At 53.3% G+C, this 15,727-nt stretch overlaps 1 protein-coding gene across 4 annotated transcripts in view; it reads right to left on the bottom strand.

The window, feature by feature from the left end:
• Nucleotides 1-362: 362 nt before the first annotated feature.
• Nucleotides 363-15,727, bottom strand: part of CAMK1D (calcium/calmodulin dependent protein kinase ID) — a 420,857-nt gene continuing 405,492 nt past the window's right edge. For 2 of the 4 annotated variants that reach the window (XM_037845773.1, XM_037845772.1), the window contains exons 9-11: nucleotides 8,493-8,580; nucleotides 7,485-7,602; nucleotides 363-6,074 (exon numbers count right to left, since the gene is read on the bottom strand). In XM_037845773.1, the coding sequence (XP_037701701.1) occupies nucleotides 5,956-6,074; nucleotides 7,485-7,602; nucleotides 8,493-8,580 (325 nt within the window). In that variant the 3' untranslated portion in view covers nucleotides 363-5,955. Of the gene's footprint in view, nucleotides 6,075-7,480; nucleotides 7,603-8,492; nucleotides 8,581-15,727 lie in introns of all 4 variants that reach the window. The other 2 variants (XM_037845775.1, XM_037845774.1) reach the window with 2 other exon arrangements.

Raw genomic sequence — 15,727 nt, 5'->3', positions numbered from 1 at the left:
GGATCTCCAGTTAGTGGGATGTGAGTTCCCAGTACCTACTCCCCCCACCCTCTGCAGCAGTGAGAAGAAAGGCATGGGGTGGGGTGGGGGGCACTCCCGTCCATCAGGACGTGGCACGCGGCCATCCATTAACCCCAAAGCCAAGATGTACCCCCTTTCTCCACGATCCCTGACTTTTCTTATTCCTGGGGTGGGTGATAGGAAATATTTAGGAGGACCACGTTAGCTTTTAGGGTCTCAATTCAAACTCCTTCCTTCCAACCCAAACTTCAGAGAGAGGAGGAAAGAGGGAGCTATTGGGAAAAAAAAAACAAACAAAAAACCCAGCCCCTGCCCCTTAAGGAGGAAACACACCACATCCATCTGAGGGTGACTAATTGTCTTTATTGGAGGAAAACAAGAAGTCATCAATCTCATTATCATTATGATAGAAATCTTGATATGTGTACATGATTGTCAAGGCAGAGAATCATTTGCTACATAGGCCCATGAACAATTTTGCAGTGTCGCAAACCTATGCGGGTTAAACTTCTTGCAGTTTGTTACATGCATGGAGTAAACGCACAACTTCCTTCTTTTGGACAAGCATGTTTTTATGGGAAAATTGAACCAATCGCAAGCCTGGGAAAAACAGACGCAGGAACATTCCTGGGTTCGACGTTGGAAGCTTTTGAAAAACATGCTCACTGCTGGGGAGCAAACAGAGGGGCAGATATATTATGTGTAGCAATGAGAGCCAATTTAGAAATTGCTCTGATTTTGATTCTGGACAGAATGTGCCTTTTATGTCTTCTAGCCTTAACTGTGGGACTAGGATAAAAATGTTCTCTGGAATACACCGCCCTGTCTTCCGGAACAAAGATGCTGCTATAGTGTCGCACCATCTCTGCTGCCATTTTTGCACCTTTTGCATGTCTGACAAGCCAGAATCTTTGGGGAGGAGCACAGGATAGCCGGCTTTCCTGCTGGGGCTGGCAGCATGGATTTCAAGCTAACATTCTTGTCCGTGCTTTAGCTCTATCCTGAGCCTGGCTGCCAGCCCCGACCCCAGGGCCCTTGCTCTTTGACGCTCAGGACAGACAGGAGAGCCAGACGGTCTTCGTATGTCCAGACTAAGATTTTCCTTCGAGAAGCAAGTGCTTGGGGCTTTCTGAGTCCCTGGCAATGCCTGTACTCAATGACCAAGACCTCAAAACCCTCCTTGCATTTTCTTTTTTCCCATCCCTAAGAAAATAAAATCACCCACAAGTAAAACAAATACGGCAAATAATCATCAGAAGACGTATTAATCGTATGAGAAGTTCCCTGGAGACCAAAAGGTTACAAATGTCTGTGGTGGACGCAGAAACGGCATTGGTACAAAGGGTTAAAGCGACAGTCTGTCCCTTTGGTGTAGAAAAGTATAGAAACCGAAGCCATTCCGTAGCAGGCTTGGCCCACAGAACACACTGGGCAAGCCGCATGCTGAGGTTTGCAGTGGCAGGGAGGTGGCCCTCTGGGTGCTCGGGTGCATCGGGCAGAGGTGTGGGGTGGGGGGACCCCCCGGTGGACCTCGTGCTGCAGGCCGCCGTGAAGGGGGGCCCGTGAGGGTTCTGGGTGCTGGGGCACGGCCTTATCTTCCTCCTCCAGCTGCCCACGGGAGAGGTTCCCAGGCTAACCCACCCGCGTGCTAATTTTCACGGTATCTTCCGGAAATCATCCCTTTTTGAGGAATCCGTTTTCCCAAATCAGCCTTTCCATCCAAACATTTTCAAATCCGAGAATCCAAGGACTGGAACAGTTTTGCAAATGTCAGGTACACTTTTCCAGCCCTAACACAGGACCAGCTACCCCCAAAAGGATGGTGGGTTACATACAGGTATATACAATTTTCTTTTTTTTTTTTTTTGAAACAAACTGAACAGTGTTTGGTCTGGAATGTGTTTAAGGAAAAGGCAGACTTCGCAGAGCATGAGTGGACGGAAAGTGAGAGAAGTACTCTTTAGTAACATGCAGAGGATCTGGGGGTTGGAACCAGAGGCCCTTCCATTCCTTGGCTGACATGGGAGAGCACCCTGGCTGGATTATTCAAAGCAGGGAGTGTGGCCGGCTGAGGCAGAGGAGCAGGCCCTGATTCCCCTGTCCCCCCTGCCCTGGGGAGATGATGTCAGTGTGGCCTCCCCAGTGTGAAGCATCACCCTGGCTGGGCCCACAGGCCATGGCACCCCAAGCTGTAAAACACGGAAGCTCTCTCAGCTGGCATTTCTTTCTGTTTCAAGTTGTTCATAAGATGTCAAGCCCCAGTGGGCTCATCAGATAGGCTGTCATCCCATGAAAGGGGGTCACCCCCTTTGAGGAGGGGGGCAGCTGGGCTCCCCCAACTATGTTCCTGGTGTTCTTGGCTTCTGTTCCGATCGCCCTCTACCCTGTAATTCACCCGGGACGCGCTGGACACCATGGTAGACAAGGGGACAGGATGGGATGAGGGCAAGCAGGTAAACTGAATCCGGGGCTCCACATACCAAATTCCTTTTATCAAACTGCCAACACTTGGCCTACTGAGCCAAAGACACCTCTGTTTTCCCTAAGCCAGATTACCGGGTTCCCTAAAGCTACGGGCTGGTTGAGGAGTCGGACTCTCTCAAAGGCCATGGGCTCCCGTACCTGGGAGGTTGAGCCTTTTCTTGCTGCGAGATTTTAGAAGTGACCAGAAGCAATGCCCACATCAGCAACACCAAGCCATGCCTGCTCTTGGGGTGTGCTTTCTGCAGACGTCTTTTCTTACGAAAGGAAGTTTGAAGTGGGGGAACTGGGATCATGGATGGGGCGGTAGGAAGGTATGACAATTAGCCACTGCCTTCCCCAAGAGTCCCAGCTGCCCAAGTGGCCGTCTGTCTGTCCAGACTCTCCCTCCCTCTCAGCTCCAACTGTCTTCACCCCACCCAACCTGAAGCTGAGACCCAGGTGTGCTCAGTGAGGGGCAGGGGAGGGGTTGTGGGAAAGCAGTGGGCAGCCAAAGAACTCCAGAGATCCCTTGGTAGAGGAGCAACACTTCCCAAAGCCTGCCGGGTGTCACGGGTGTCTGCGGGCACGGACTCGCCATCTGTTTCACACAAAAGCAGCCCTGCTTAGTGCCTCATTTAGGAGATGAAAGGCTAGGCAATGAGGCAGGGGCAGACAGGTTGCCGAGGGAGAGCCCTTTCCGGGACACTATTTCAACATCAACTGAGAAGATAAAACCCGACTTGCTCTGAAAAGGTGAGGAGGCTGCAAGGGGGGGGGACTTGGGGTTCAGAAGGACACCTGCAGTGGGGCCTGAGTGTCCACCTGTGGCCACGGTCATCCCTCGGCACGCAGTGACTACCTGCGGAATCTGACATCCGTAAGGGTCCCCGGAGAATGTCACGTCACTCGCCAGGTCGTAACATGAGGTTCCTTCTGGGTTCTCGCCCATTTTGTAATAAAACTTAAATAAAACCAAGAGCAGGTGAAAGAGAGCAACCCCGTCCATTTACCCCTAAAGCAAAAGCTCGTCTGTGCAGAATTCATATTCCCCCTTCCCAAAATAGGGGCTCCCATCAAGGAATAACCAAAATCTGGTGGGTTCAAGATAGCATGGGCTTGCTCTGATGTCACGTCCAACAAGGCTGGAAGCCAACACCCCCTCCTCCCGCTCTGTTCCTGGGACCAGAACGGGGGCAAGCACGGACCCTGGATGGCATACAGAGCTCCTGCGACAGGCTCCCCTCCCAGCCACCCTGCACTCAGTGGGCCAGACTTCAGACTCACTGCATGTACCCTGCACCCCGAAGACTGGCTCCAGCAAGTATTTTCATCCCCAATGATAGGCTTTGGCTCCAAATGTTGCCTTCTAGATGCAAACGACCACAGCACATGGCACAAAGAGCTGACAACTGTTCAAGCACACGTTCTTGGTATCAAATCTGGGTAAATCACCCCCGACTCGGCAGCATCCTATTTCCTGCTTCCACTGGATGAACTTGGATGCTTCTGCAGCGCTTGTTCATAAGGAACATTGTAACACACCTGGAAACGCAGCGATTTTCTCAACAACTGCCCATGATGTCCAGGTATGCCCCTTCTGCAGGTGGAGGGTGGACACATTTCCAGCTCAGGGCACCCTGCTTCTTACCGGGGCCTGTGGTCATTTTACCGACTTTTCTAGGCCTTGTAGAGGTTTCAGACAGCTTGATGTTCACCCTGCAGGGCAGTGGTGAGCAGGATTCTGCCAAGCAGCTGAGACCTACAACTCTTGCCTGTCTCTGCAGCTGTACCCGGACATGCTTGGACTAACATCTTCCTGGAGGCAAATGGAGCTGCTGGGCCTATAGCCCTGTGTGTGCATGTGTGTGTGCACATGAGTGTGCATGGGTTTGGTTGGGAGGGGCACTGCTGAAACATTTCAGCTTGGGTACAGACAAAGTGTGGACATGACACAGCTGGCATGACCAGCAGGCCCCGTGCAGCAGGCTGCAAGTGAAGAGGGTGGGGCATGGAGCCCGCAGCAGTGACACCCACCCATTGGGCACAGCTCGACCATCCGGGATTCGGACTCAGGGCCTGGAGGGAAGCTGGTCTTTGGAGACACCTGCTCGGCTCTACACGAGCATCCTCAAAGCTGCTTGAAAAGCATGTCCCCTGGGGCCCATGCCATCGGCACACCTAACCACGCCCTGGTGAGCTGCGGCCCTGGTTGGCCTTGAACTGTCCAGGTTTTAGCGCTCAGAGTCCCCCTCCTGGGAAATCTTCCAATCCCGGGCCGACTGGGACGTCGGTGACCCTACAACCATGGTCTTTGGTTTTCAGATGCTGGGCCTGGTGAAGGTCCTCTCTGGCTGGCTGTGCGTGGCTTGGGGACTGCCCACTTGGCCAGACCTTAGAGCAATGGGATCTCCTCAAAATCCACTGCCCTCCCCGCCCTCGGAACATTCATCTAAGTATAGGGTGAGCATCCCTGGGTGAGTACGAGGCCATTTTAAGTGTCACTCTAGAAATGCATGTTTAAAAAACAGAGAGGTTGATTTAAAACTGCACAGCCTGAGAGCAGAGCTTTCCTCGGGGCTGGCCCTCGTGAGGAAGGAGAGTTGTGGGGCAGGAACTCGCTCCTGCAGACGGGGTGTGTGGAACCCTTCTTTGTGAGTCTCTCCTTCCAAGAAGGTTCAGCTGGGTCTGGGGTGAGCAGGCGTCTTCGTTCCCGACCCTGAGGGGCCCTGGTGGGCGAGGAGGTGGCCGCAGGAGTTGCTAGGACATCGTTTTCTGCAGGTTCCCTTCCAGAACCTCACTGGGGAGAAGACAGCCCTGCAGAGCCACTGAGTTGTCTTCTTTGGGGGCTGCCTCTCCCAAAAAGGGGAGCAAAAAGGACAGGCGTAAAGTGCACTCAGCCTTAAAGACAGATTCTTGATCCTCTTGTTAGAATTTTTAAAAAATACCTTTACATTCCCCTCAGATGAAAAAAAAAAATATCTCTTAAAGGGTTAACATAAATTTCTACTTATTGAAGAGCAAAAGAAATAGGTCATGGAACTTATAGGTATAGAAAGAAAGGACATACTTCCTGAAAGAAAAAAAAAAATACAAACCCTAACGCACAATATTTACCGATACTTAAATAATCCAGTTGAAACCTTTTTTTGTCGTTAATGAAAAAACGCGACATGGACGGTGAGCTACACCCCAAAGAGCGGAAAAGGCAGGGCCTTGGGGGAGAGGGGTAAGAAGTTCCGTTCAGCTAGAGCTTCCCAAGACTCGTGTGTGCAGCTCCAGACCCGACTGAAACAGCTCCCCTTGAGTCACAGAGTTTGTGAGAAATGAACGACTTCGGAATCGCAGTATAAAATATGGCCATAAAAAAACACGCAGCGTCTTCCAGTCCGGTGCGGGCAGGTGGATCCCCCTGCAGGGTCCTGGGCGGAGGCGGCCCTGCCCCTCCCCGGCCCCCGGCCCCACCCAGGCCCGTCACTTGCTGCAGGTGTGCCCTGTGCCCACGGTGGTGGGTCGCTGTCTCCTCTCCGTCCCGACTCCGGAGACCCCCGACGGAGAGGACATGAAACTACAGAGGGTGGAGGACGCCAGGCCTGGAGAGGGACAGAGGACACGGCGGTCAGCGCTGCCGGAGGGTTCTGTCGGCAGAGAAAACACGCCCAATCCCCCTACCCCGTGAAGGGCAGCAGGTGGGCTGGGGCCAGCGGCTTCTGCCCTTGACGCTGCGTCTTTTGTTTGCCACGTAGCACCATGCTTTATTCCTGGACCCAGCTGCCCCTTCCTTTTTCCATTCTAATCGTGGTAAGTGCTTTGTATCTGAAAACTCCATGCATAAGAGGTTCTACTTATGGGGCAGTTTGTGTGTTCCAGGCTCTGCCCTGGGAGCTGAACACACACCTCCTTCTAAGAACAAGCAGAGTTGTCTGCTGCTTCCCACAGCTCCATGAAGGAGGGAACTTATGCAGGAAGGGACAATCTGGAACCTCACCTGGCTGCTGCCCCATTTGCACTTTTGGTTACGGAGAGTTAGGGGACAGAGACCCACTTTGAAAAGGGGACATTCACCTATTCCTGTCTGAAGTCGGCAGCCCCCGTCCAAGAAACTTCCTCCTGGGCTGTGCTAAAATCCTCCCCCAGCAGATGGGTTGGCCTTGGAAGGCCGTGGTGCAGGTTGAGGACCACCTCCCTCAGCTGCGATACGGGGAGATCTGTAAGATGGGTTCTATGATGGGTTTCTCTGTCAGGGATTTTCAAAGGGAAGATCAATTGTGGGTTCCCTTGGGCCAGTGGGTGGAATGTAAAGGTGGGTTTTCAGGAGTGGGCCGCCACTGGGGAAGCTCGTGGAGTTTCCTGGGACCTCCCTGGATGAGATGGGATGACTGTTTAGAGAGGAAGGGAATCCTTTTTCTGAGCCCACGGGAAGGAGTGTGGTGCCCAGGGTGAGACCTGGGAAAGTGAAGGGCGGTGCAAGGGTTAGGGAGAGGGAGAGGGCTGATGGAGGGCAGCAGATCGGAAACGGCGAGGTGCTGCTGGCTTAACACGACATTAAGATAAAAACGAAGAGCAAGACATCAGGATGGGGGAGTGGGAGGGAAACCCAAAGCAGAGTGTCCTTGTGCCCTCAATCAATGCACAGGGGAAGGACTGAATTACTATCCCCTTGCATCACTGCAAAGCTAATGCATTTCACTGAAACTAGCACCAGTGAGCATCGTTTTCATAAAGAAATATATGAACAGACAATAGGACTGAGGGTCCTAAGAGTGACAGTGCCGTGAGACGCAAATCTGGGGGACAGAGGTAGATCAGAAAGCCTGGGGCCTTTACCCTGACAAACCCGGCTGGGTCGGGCCGAGCATCACACGTCTCGTCTGCCCTGGGGTCCCCGTGAGTTCTGAGGGGCATGCCGCCCTGGAGGTGCCAGCAAGGGCTGGTTCCCTCCTCCCCACCCCAGAATGTTCTCAGGTGCCCGCTGGAGAGCCCTGGTTTTGCTACATACGCACAATCTTTTTGGCCAGCTGAACGGAAGGCACTCGACACACCTGCGTTCGAGCTGTCGAGGCTGCTGCCGAGATGGAGTCTCCGCATGTGCCTCACGACGGCCGTGGCATTGAAGGCTTGCTGAAAGGCAAAGACGAGCAGAGTGGGCCAGATGTTCCAGCCTGCACCCTAACGTGGGCCCTGCGACCCCAGCACAGCAGACGCCTGCGAACATTCAAACACCCTGCAAAGGAGACTGATAACCACCCTTCTTCCAAAAGCACATGCATCAAAATATATATTGGAGAGTTTTAAAAAATATTTTTCTTCTGACATAATAACAATAGAGAATAAATGCAAACCCATTCACTCCATAATTTAAGAGAAGTGACATTCAGGAGAAGCGGCATATCCTACCTCAAAATGTGGTATTTAAAAATAGTCTTTATTTTTGTATTATTGGTGCTAGTAAGCTAAATAATAGCATTGCCCCCTGACTAAACCAGATCAGTGGATTGAATTTGTTTCTGTGTAGACTCTTTTGTGTCGGGTCTCATAGCAAAATGGCCAGCTCCTAATACAGAGAGTTTGGGGAATCAATTGAGGATGGTGAAACCTCAGGGGTGTAAACCTGTCAAAATTTTACCAGAAAATATTGACAAATTCCCCTTCAGATTTCCTGTTATTTTCACTCTGTATCACTTCTTCCATAAAAGCCAAATAGGCAAATTTCCAGCAAAATGGAGAGAGGAAGGGGATCGTGCCTTTGAAGTAACAGCAAATAAAAGCCTACGAGCTGGCACATTGCCATTTTTGAACCCCACGGGGACACGTGAGGGCACCTCCTTTAGCCCTTTCACACCAGGACACCCCCTTCTGGTTGTCATTATCATCAGTTAAAATTAGCACAGTTATTTGGGAGAGGCTCGGGGGATTTTCAGGAACCTTTCTGAGGAAGAAATGCACCCACTGCAGAGCCGGTTCCCGAGCGTGGCCCAGGTTCTGGAGGAACCTCGCCAGCCCGGACTCACCCTCCACTTGCTCTTGGCGAAGTTCTTTCGGATCTGGGCACTGACGGACTCGTGGATGTTTTTGTTGAGGGCCGTGTCGCCAGCGATCCTGAAAGAGAGGCAGAGGTGTCTGGGGGGGGCCTGACAAGGGTCCACAGAGGGGACTGTCCTCACTCCCTCCCATTCCCAGGCTCCCGGAAAGGGCGGTACCCGGGCCTCCAGGTCCTTCTCGGAGCCCACCCCAGCCGCTGCCCTACTCTTCTGCCCCCGGCACCCTCCTGGGGGGTCTCCCTACCCAGCCCCCCGGTTTCTCCTCCCTCCACCCTAACCCCTGCACCAGCAGGAGCCAGGATGACAGCCTGGCCTGAGTTCACGGTTCTCCTCCAGCCCCCCCACCACCACCACCCCATCCTTCCTGTGCCTACACCCCACTTCCCACAGGCCATGCTTCCCGACTGTCTGACCACCAGACCCCTGCCTGGACCTCACGCCTGGCGTCCTCCCAGTCTCCGCCCTCCCCAAGACTTGGGCCTGGCCCCAGCTGGACTTGGCTCTCCGACACCCCACCCACCAGCCCCCCCCCCCCGATGCCCCACACGTTCTCTGGAGCTCACTGGGAGGGTCCCCAGCCTTAGCTCAACCCCAGTGGGCTCATCTATTTTTTAGAAAAAGGCTGAGAGGTGCGAGGACGAGGCCCAGGCTACCTTGACATTACTGGCCAGTGTCTTACGAGTTCTTGTTGTTCCTTAGCCTTCTCCTATCAGCAGGGAAGACGTGAGGTTTGCCCTTTACCACTTCCTCTCAGGCGTTCTCGACACCCCCATCCTACACTTTCTTCATCCTACTCATCCTCCTCCTTCCTCTTACTCTTTTCCTACTTTCATATCTCTGGTCCTATCCCTCCCCCCGCCCCCAGTCTAATGAGTAGCTGGGGGTCATGTTCTCAGGCCCCTCTGGACTCTGATCCTTCCATCGTCCCTTTCCTCTTGTGCCGAACTGTTGAGTTCTTGCTTGGAATACGATGCCCAAGAAATACTTGATCGAATCCAAGAAAAGCTGAGGGGCAGGTGCCCGAGATGCCCCCCACCATCGTCCACTCCCGGGCTGCCCCGGGCACACAGCAGCCCGCGCGTGGGGCCCAGGCGGGTGCTTCTGACTGCTGGGGGGGGGGGGGCAAAAGGAATGCTTAGGGCTTAGCAGACATGAAATGATCCCCAAATGCAAAATGCTTTCCCACCACTTTAGAATTGAAGATGTGGCTGATGGGTGGGCCTGAGTGGACAATGTGGCCTGATATCTCCAGTTAAAAGCAACCCCCACACCCACGCACTCGCTTCTTTTTTCCCAGCAAGGGTGAAAGCAGATTGCCAAGATGACACTCAGAAATTAACCAAACCGTTTCCAACATCCACTGCTGCCTTCCCACAGACATACACGGGTGAAACAGAAACAGGATATCTGAATGGGCGGAGGTTGATTGGAACTACGGACGTCTTTATTATGCTTTTTCTCCTGGAGGGCTCCGGTGGGTTTCCTCCTGCACCATCGGCAATAGCTACATCCTGAGAAAAGGGTGCCAAGCCAAACTTGCCAGTGACCAGCCCTTTCTTGGAAACATCTGGACAGAAGTGGCAGGAAGCACGGAATTCCCGGGTTGAGCACTGCTCCGGGGCAGAGCTGTGTGTTCCAAAGCAAACGCACTGGTGGGGTGCGGGGCTCAGAGAGGCTCGGAGGGACCTGGGGCTCGTGGTCCACCTGCTGGTCAGCAGCACACTCCAAGATGCTTGAGACTGGCTCTTGCTCTCAGGTTTGGTTTCCCATGCCTTCTTGGTGGGTTCACGTGGCTCAGGTGTAAGAAAAAGCACACTCTCAGTTGTTTGGGGGAATGTTTCAAGCTCATTCCCACATCCTGGGTGTCCTGCAGCTGGGCGAGAAACGAGCTGGGCAGAGGTGGTCCAGCAGTGCCGCCTTAGGCCATTCTCTTGGCACCGTGCAGGCACCTTGGTTTTCCGGAATGGGCCCGAAACGTGACTGCTGCTGCCAGGTATAAGCTGGTAGTTCACGACGACAGCATGGGACCCCCAGTTACCTGGTGCCCCCACTTCAGGATTACTCCTCCAATGGGAGGCGTACCATCTTTGAAATGATGGGATCTTCATTGTCACCTCAATTGTCCTGGAACTGACAAGTGCTTCTGCTACAAAGAACTTTATTAAAATCTCTATGCATACACGTGCATTAAACTGTGAGCACATACGTTTGATTCCTTTCGCAGACCGCCCCCCCGCCCCCGGCTTTCCAGTTTTAACCCCTGTGCTAATGATGCAGACAGTGTTCCGAGAAGTCACACCCTTGGGGGACCTGTCTTAGTGTCCTCCTCTGCTCACAGGTTATCAACACATCCCTCTTTCTCTTTTTGGGTTTGTTCTTTTGTGTATGGTCTGCTCTTTTGTGGCTCTGACTTTGTGCTTTTCCAGCCTCGAGCTCAAGGTTGGCTTGGAGATGCTGAAAGGTACCCCAGGTGGTGCTTTCCACTCTCCTGGGCTGTCCTCGAGCCCCAGGATCTACTAGAATTCCTTGCATGTCCCCTTCCCCTCCTCCATCTGTTCCAGGAGCTCAGGCTGCAGGAGCCTGAAAGAGGGAGGGGATCTCGGCACTCAGAAGGGCTGCAGATGGCACCCTCCCCCAGAAGGCACATGGGGCTCCCCAAGGCAGGTACACACCACTGTGTGTCCTCAGCCCGTGGTCCTAATGCTTTAGTTTTCCTGTTAATGAAGCTGGAGGCAGAGGTGCAGAGCCATTCAGCGGGATGACTGAACTCCACCAGTGCTTTCCTGTAACTGAGAACCATCCTGAGTAGATCCCCGGGAGGGTTTCTATGTCACCTGAGTCAGATGCATTTGGGTTTTATCATTTTCTGATGCTGGATTTCCTTGGACTTTTGAAATGCACATGAAAATGATAAAGCAATGGAAAAACAAAATGAAACATCCCAGAAGTAAGAAGGCACTGGCTTGTACTGCTCCAATGTGAATGAACCTTGCAATATGGTGCCCGCCGCCCATGACTCTACAGTCTTTACCTCTAGCTTGTCCTCTTTCCCAATCTCCAGACACACGTTGTGGAGGATCCTCCATGGGTCTCCATGAAGACGACTCCCAATATCTAAATTCAGCACGCCTGAAGCTGAACCTGTTCTCTTCCACTCAAACCTGCCTCTCCTCCCAGCCACCATCCTCCCAGTCCTGAAAGTGGGACCAGTGGGAACAATCTTAGACCTCGCCCTCCTTTGCCCCCCAACCCAGTGCTCTTCCCAAGACCCATAGCTTCCCCGCCCCCTCAATGTCTGTTCTGGTTTGCTAATGCTGTCGTTTTGCAAAACGCCAGAAATGGGTTGGGTTTTATAAAGGGGGTTTATTTGGTTACAAAGTTACAGGCTTAAGGCCATAAAGTGTCCGAGGTAAGGCATCAACAATAGGGTACCTTCACCGGAGAAAGGCCATTGGCATCCAGAAAACCTCTGTTAGCTGGGGAGGCACGTGGCTGGCATCTGCTTGCTCCCATGTTGCGTTTCAAAACGGCATTCTCCAAAGCATCAGCTTTCAACGGCTGTCTTCAAAATGTCTCTCTACACTGCTCTCCAAAATGTCATTCACAGCTGCTCTGAGGTCCTTCTGTTTGTGAGCTTTTTTTATAGGGCTTCAGTGATTAAATCTAGACCCATCCTGAATGGCAGGGCCACACCTCCATGGGAATAATCCAATCAGAGTTATCACCTACAGCTGGGTGGGTTATATTTCCATGGAAACAACCCAATCCAAAGGTTCCAACCTAATCAAAACTAAATACATCTGTCCCCAGAAGATTGCATCAAAGAACATGGAGATTTGGGGGACATAATGCATCCAAACCGGCACAGTGTCCCTTGTAGCTTTCCCATCCCTCTGCATCCCAGCTGTGTCGTTTCCATTGTCTGTGCCTTCCGCTGCCCTCCCACACCCCATTGCCCACAACTCATCCTCCATTCCCGCAGCCAGACAGAGCTTTCTAAAATCCAAATCTGACCATCTCACTGCAATCTGGTCCAGGGCTCCCCCTGCCCAAAGGAAAAAGGACAAATGCCTTGGAACAGCTCAGGAAAATAATGATGGCTCATGTGCAGATTGAAGATTTCTTACGTGCCAGGAATTCTTCTTCTTTAAAGTATGGTCTCATTTAATTCCTCCAAATGCCCTAGAGGCTGTGCCCTGCTGATACTATGAGCTCAGCTCCACCCAGGAGGCTCAAGGTGAAGGAACTTGCCCAAAGTCACTGGGGACTTGGACTCCAGCTGTCTGTGCCAGAGGTCACATCTGCCACGGAAGGGTGACCAGCATAAGGTTGGAGGAAATGCTCCAGAAGACAGTGGACAAGATGGGGGACAGTTACCCAGGGTGCTTCTGCAGGGTTGGGGGGTTGTGTCTGCACAAATTTCTCCTGAACTCAAGGCTCTGCCCATTTATTTTAGATATTTTATATTGGATATTTTACTCCTCTCGGCATTTGTTTCAAAACAGATGTTCATGGTGCTCTGATACTAAAACTACAGCTAATTAAGTACTTGTCACTGAGACACTGGGATCAGCCCTCGATACGCATTATCTCTATTATTCCTTGTGTGAGTCCTTTAAATTAGACATTGCTATTCTCATTTTCAAGATGAGAAAATGGAAGCTCGGAGAAGTTAAGCAGAAACCCAAAGTCACAGCTAGTCTAGAGAGCAAGGCTGGGTTTGAACCTACTCCGGAGCACGAAAGCACGGTGTGGTAAAGCCTAGTCCTGGGCACCTAGCGTAAAGTGCCACAAAATGGTGATTAACCCCTCTGCAGGTGAGGGAACACTTACTTGAAACGCATCTGCGGGACACTGATTACGTGCTTCAACTTGGCGGGCCTGGGCTGGGGGACCTGATCAGCCCCTGGGGAGAGTGGTGGGCACGGGCGACAGCGCCCTCCGCAGCCCCCCGGGCCTGGGAAAGTGAGGCCGGAGGCAGGCCCCATTTCCTCACCCAAAATACCACTGTTAGGGGAGGCTTGCCGGAGGGAACCGCCTTTTCCCCACCCCCTTATCTTGCCCGGACACTCCCCGTTGCCAGTGCAACTCCCATTACCACCAGTGCGCATACATTGTTGCCAGACACCGTTACCGGAGCAACTCTCGCCCCTTTTCAATCAACCTCCGCGCCCTCTCAGAACCAATCCAAGCCTTTAACCTCTACAGCTACCCCGCCCTCTAAACGCCCGATATAAGCTTGTACTCTCCCTTAATAAACTCTCTCTCTCTTGGTTTCTTCACCCTAAAAAGAAACGTGTCCCGCCTGTTCCTTTCTCGCCGCCCTCCATACTTTGCACGCCACCCCGCCGGGGACCTGGCCAAGTCCCCCGCCTCGCCCTCGCCTCCGGGAAAGAGCCCCCGCCGCCGGTACCCTCCAAGCAATCCTGAGAGCCTAGGATTTGGCAACCGGCCGCCACCTCCCCCCCCCCAGACGAATCAACTGCGACCGCAACTGGCGCCCAACGTGGGGCCCCTGGAATTAAAAGTCCTCTCCACGCAGCGGTCCAGTAAAACCACCCGCTCGCCCGGACGCCTCTCCAGCTCCCCTTCTCCTCGCCTGCAAAGTAAGGGCCGCCTCTCCCTCGCCGCCCCGCGGAGCCGCCTCTCCCTCGCCGCTCCACGTCCGGAGCCGCCTCTCCCACGCCGCTCCGCGCCCGGGCCGCTCTTCCTTTCCCGCGTTAACCTAACTCTTACCCCCGACTACCTTTCGTCTTCTCTTCCTATGTCCCCCCATTCCTCCTAACACTCTTCCTCCAGTAGCTTTCCCTCTTCCCCTCCATTACTTTGCTGTGGTCCTTTGTGTCTTTGTTTCTTTGTTTCGCGTGGTGTGCCTCTTTGCGACCGCCCCCCCCCAAACTGCTCTCGCTACTAGAGGCTCCTGCCTTCTATTCTCGCCGTCTCCTTCGGCCTCGCGACCACGGTTTACCTCATTTTCTTTACTCAATAATCAACCCCCCTTTTTTCTTTTCTCACTCCGCTATGGGTAATCGTCTATCTGCACGCCAAGCACCCCAAGTTCGTGCTCTGGCTGGTCTCCTAGACACACATCGCTGTAAGGTGTCTGTCCGGCAGCTGCAAGTATACTGGGACCTCCTGCTGCCCTTTAACCCATGGCTCACCACTTGCCATCTTTGGGACCCTGTTACTTATGATCGCCTTATTGATTGGGTCACCAACGCCATAGAACATGAGAGCAAGCGCTTCCCTCCCGGCTTGCTCCCCACCTTAATAACCGTCCGCTCCTGCCTTCAAGGCTCCCTCCCCCCTGATCGAGGCCCCATTAAATCCAAGGAGGCCCTATCAACCCAGTCAACAGATTCAGACAGCGATACTAATGTAGACCACGATTCGGACACAGAGTCCTTAGTCGAGCAGATTAACAACGCGCTCGAAGTGACTCCCAAAAAACAAAATAACACTGAGCCTCGCCAAGATGGCGAACTTCCTCCTCCTCCTTCTTCTTCCATCGAGGGGAGGAAGTGCTCCGGCGATGACGTCAGCCCTAAGCTGGGCCGGAAACCGCAAGCGCTTTACCCCGCCCTTTCACAGGGCGGAGCTAGTCCACCATCTTATGCCTTAGCCACTCCCACCGCGCTGCTGTCTTGCGACGCTTGGGGCCTCCCACTTCCGCCTCCCCCTCCGGCGAGCTCCCCCTCGGAGCCGCTACCGGCAGCTGCCGCCGCTCCTCCCACCCTGCCGACTAACAACCCCTGGCTGCCTTCTACACCTCAAGACAACCCTTGGGGCAACGCTCCCCCTACCCCCACTCCCGCGCCAAGCCCTCTGCAAGCGCGTCCTCCTTTCTCTCGTGCTTTTCGCTGCTTTCCCCTTAACCTTACCCCCACACCACAGAAACTGTATGACTGGTATCCCATTGACTCTGATACTATCAAGCAGCTTCGCAGGGCCGTCAAAGAGGACGGGTTAGGTAGCCCATACGCTTCCCAAATACTGCAGAATCTCGGCATGGACTTTTGCATCCCCCAAGACTGGGCCTCGCTTGCCCGTTCCATTCTTAACCCCGGCCAGTTTGTTGATTGGCGTGCTCACTTCCAGGCGGAAGCAGCTAAGCAAAGTGAGCAAGACGCAGCCACTGGAGTCTGTCATCACCCCGAAGCCTATCTAGGCACGGGAGCGTTTCTAAATGCGTCTGCTTATATTAA

Source organism: Choloepus didactylus, chromosome 8 (assembly GCF_015220235.1).
Source record: "Choloepus didactylus isolate mChoDid1 chromosome 8, mChoDid1.pri, whole genome shotgun sequence".
NCBI classification, from domain to species: Eukaryota; Metazoa; Chordata; class Mammalia; order Pilosa; family Megalonychidae; genus Choloepus; species Choloepus didactylus.
The sequence above is the reverse complement of the archived record's forward strand: the minus strand, read 5'-3'. Positions and strand labels throughout refer to the sequence as shown.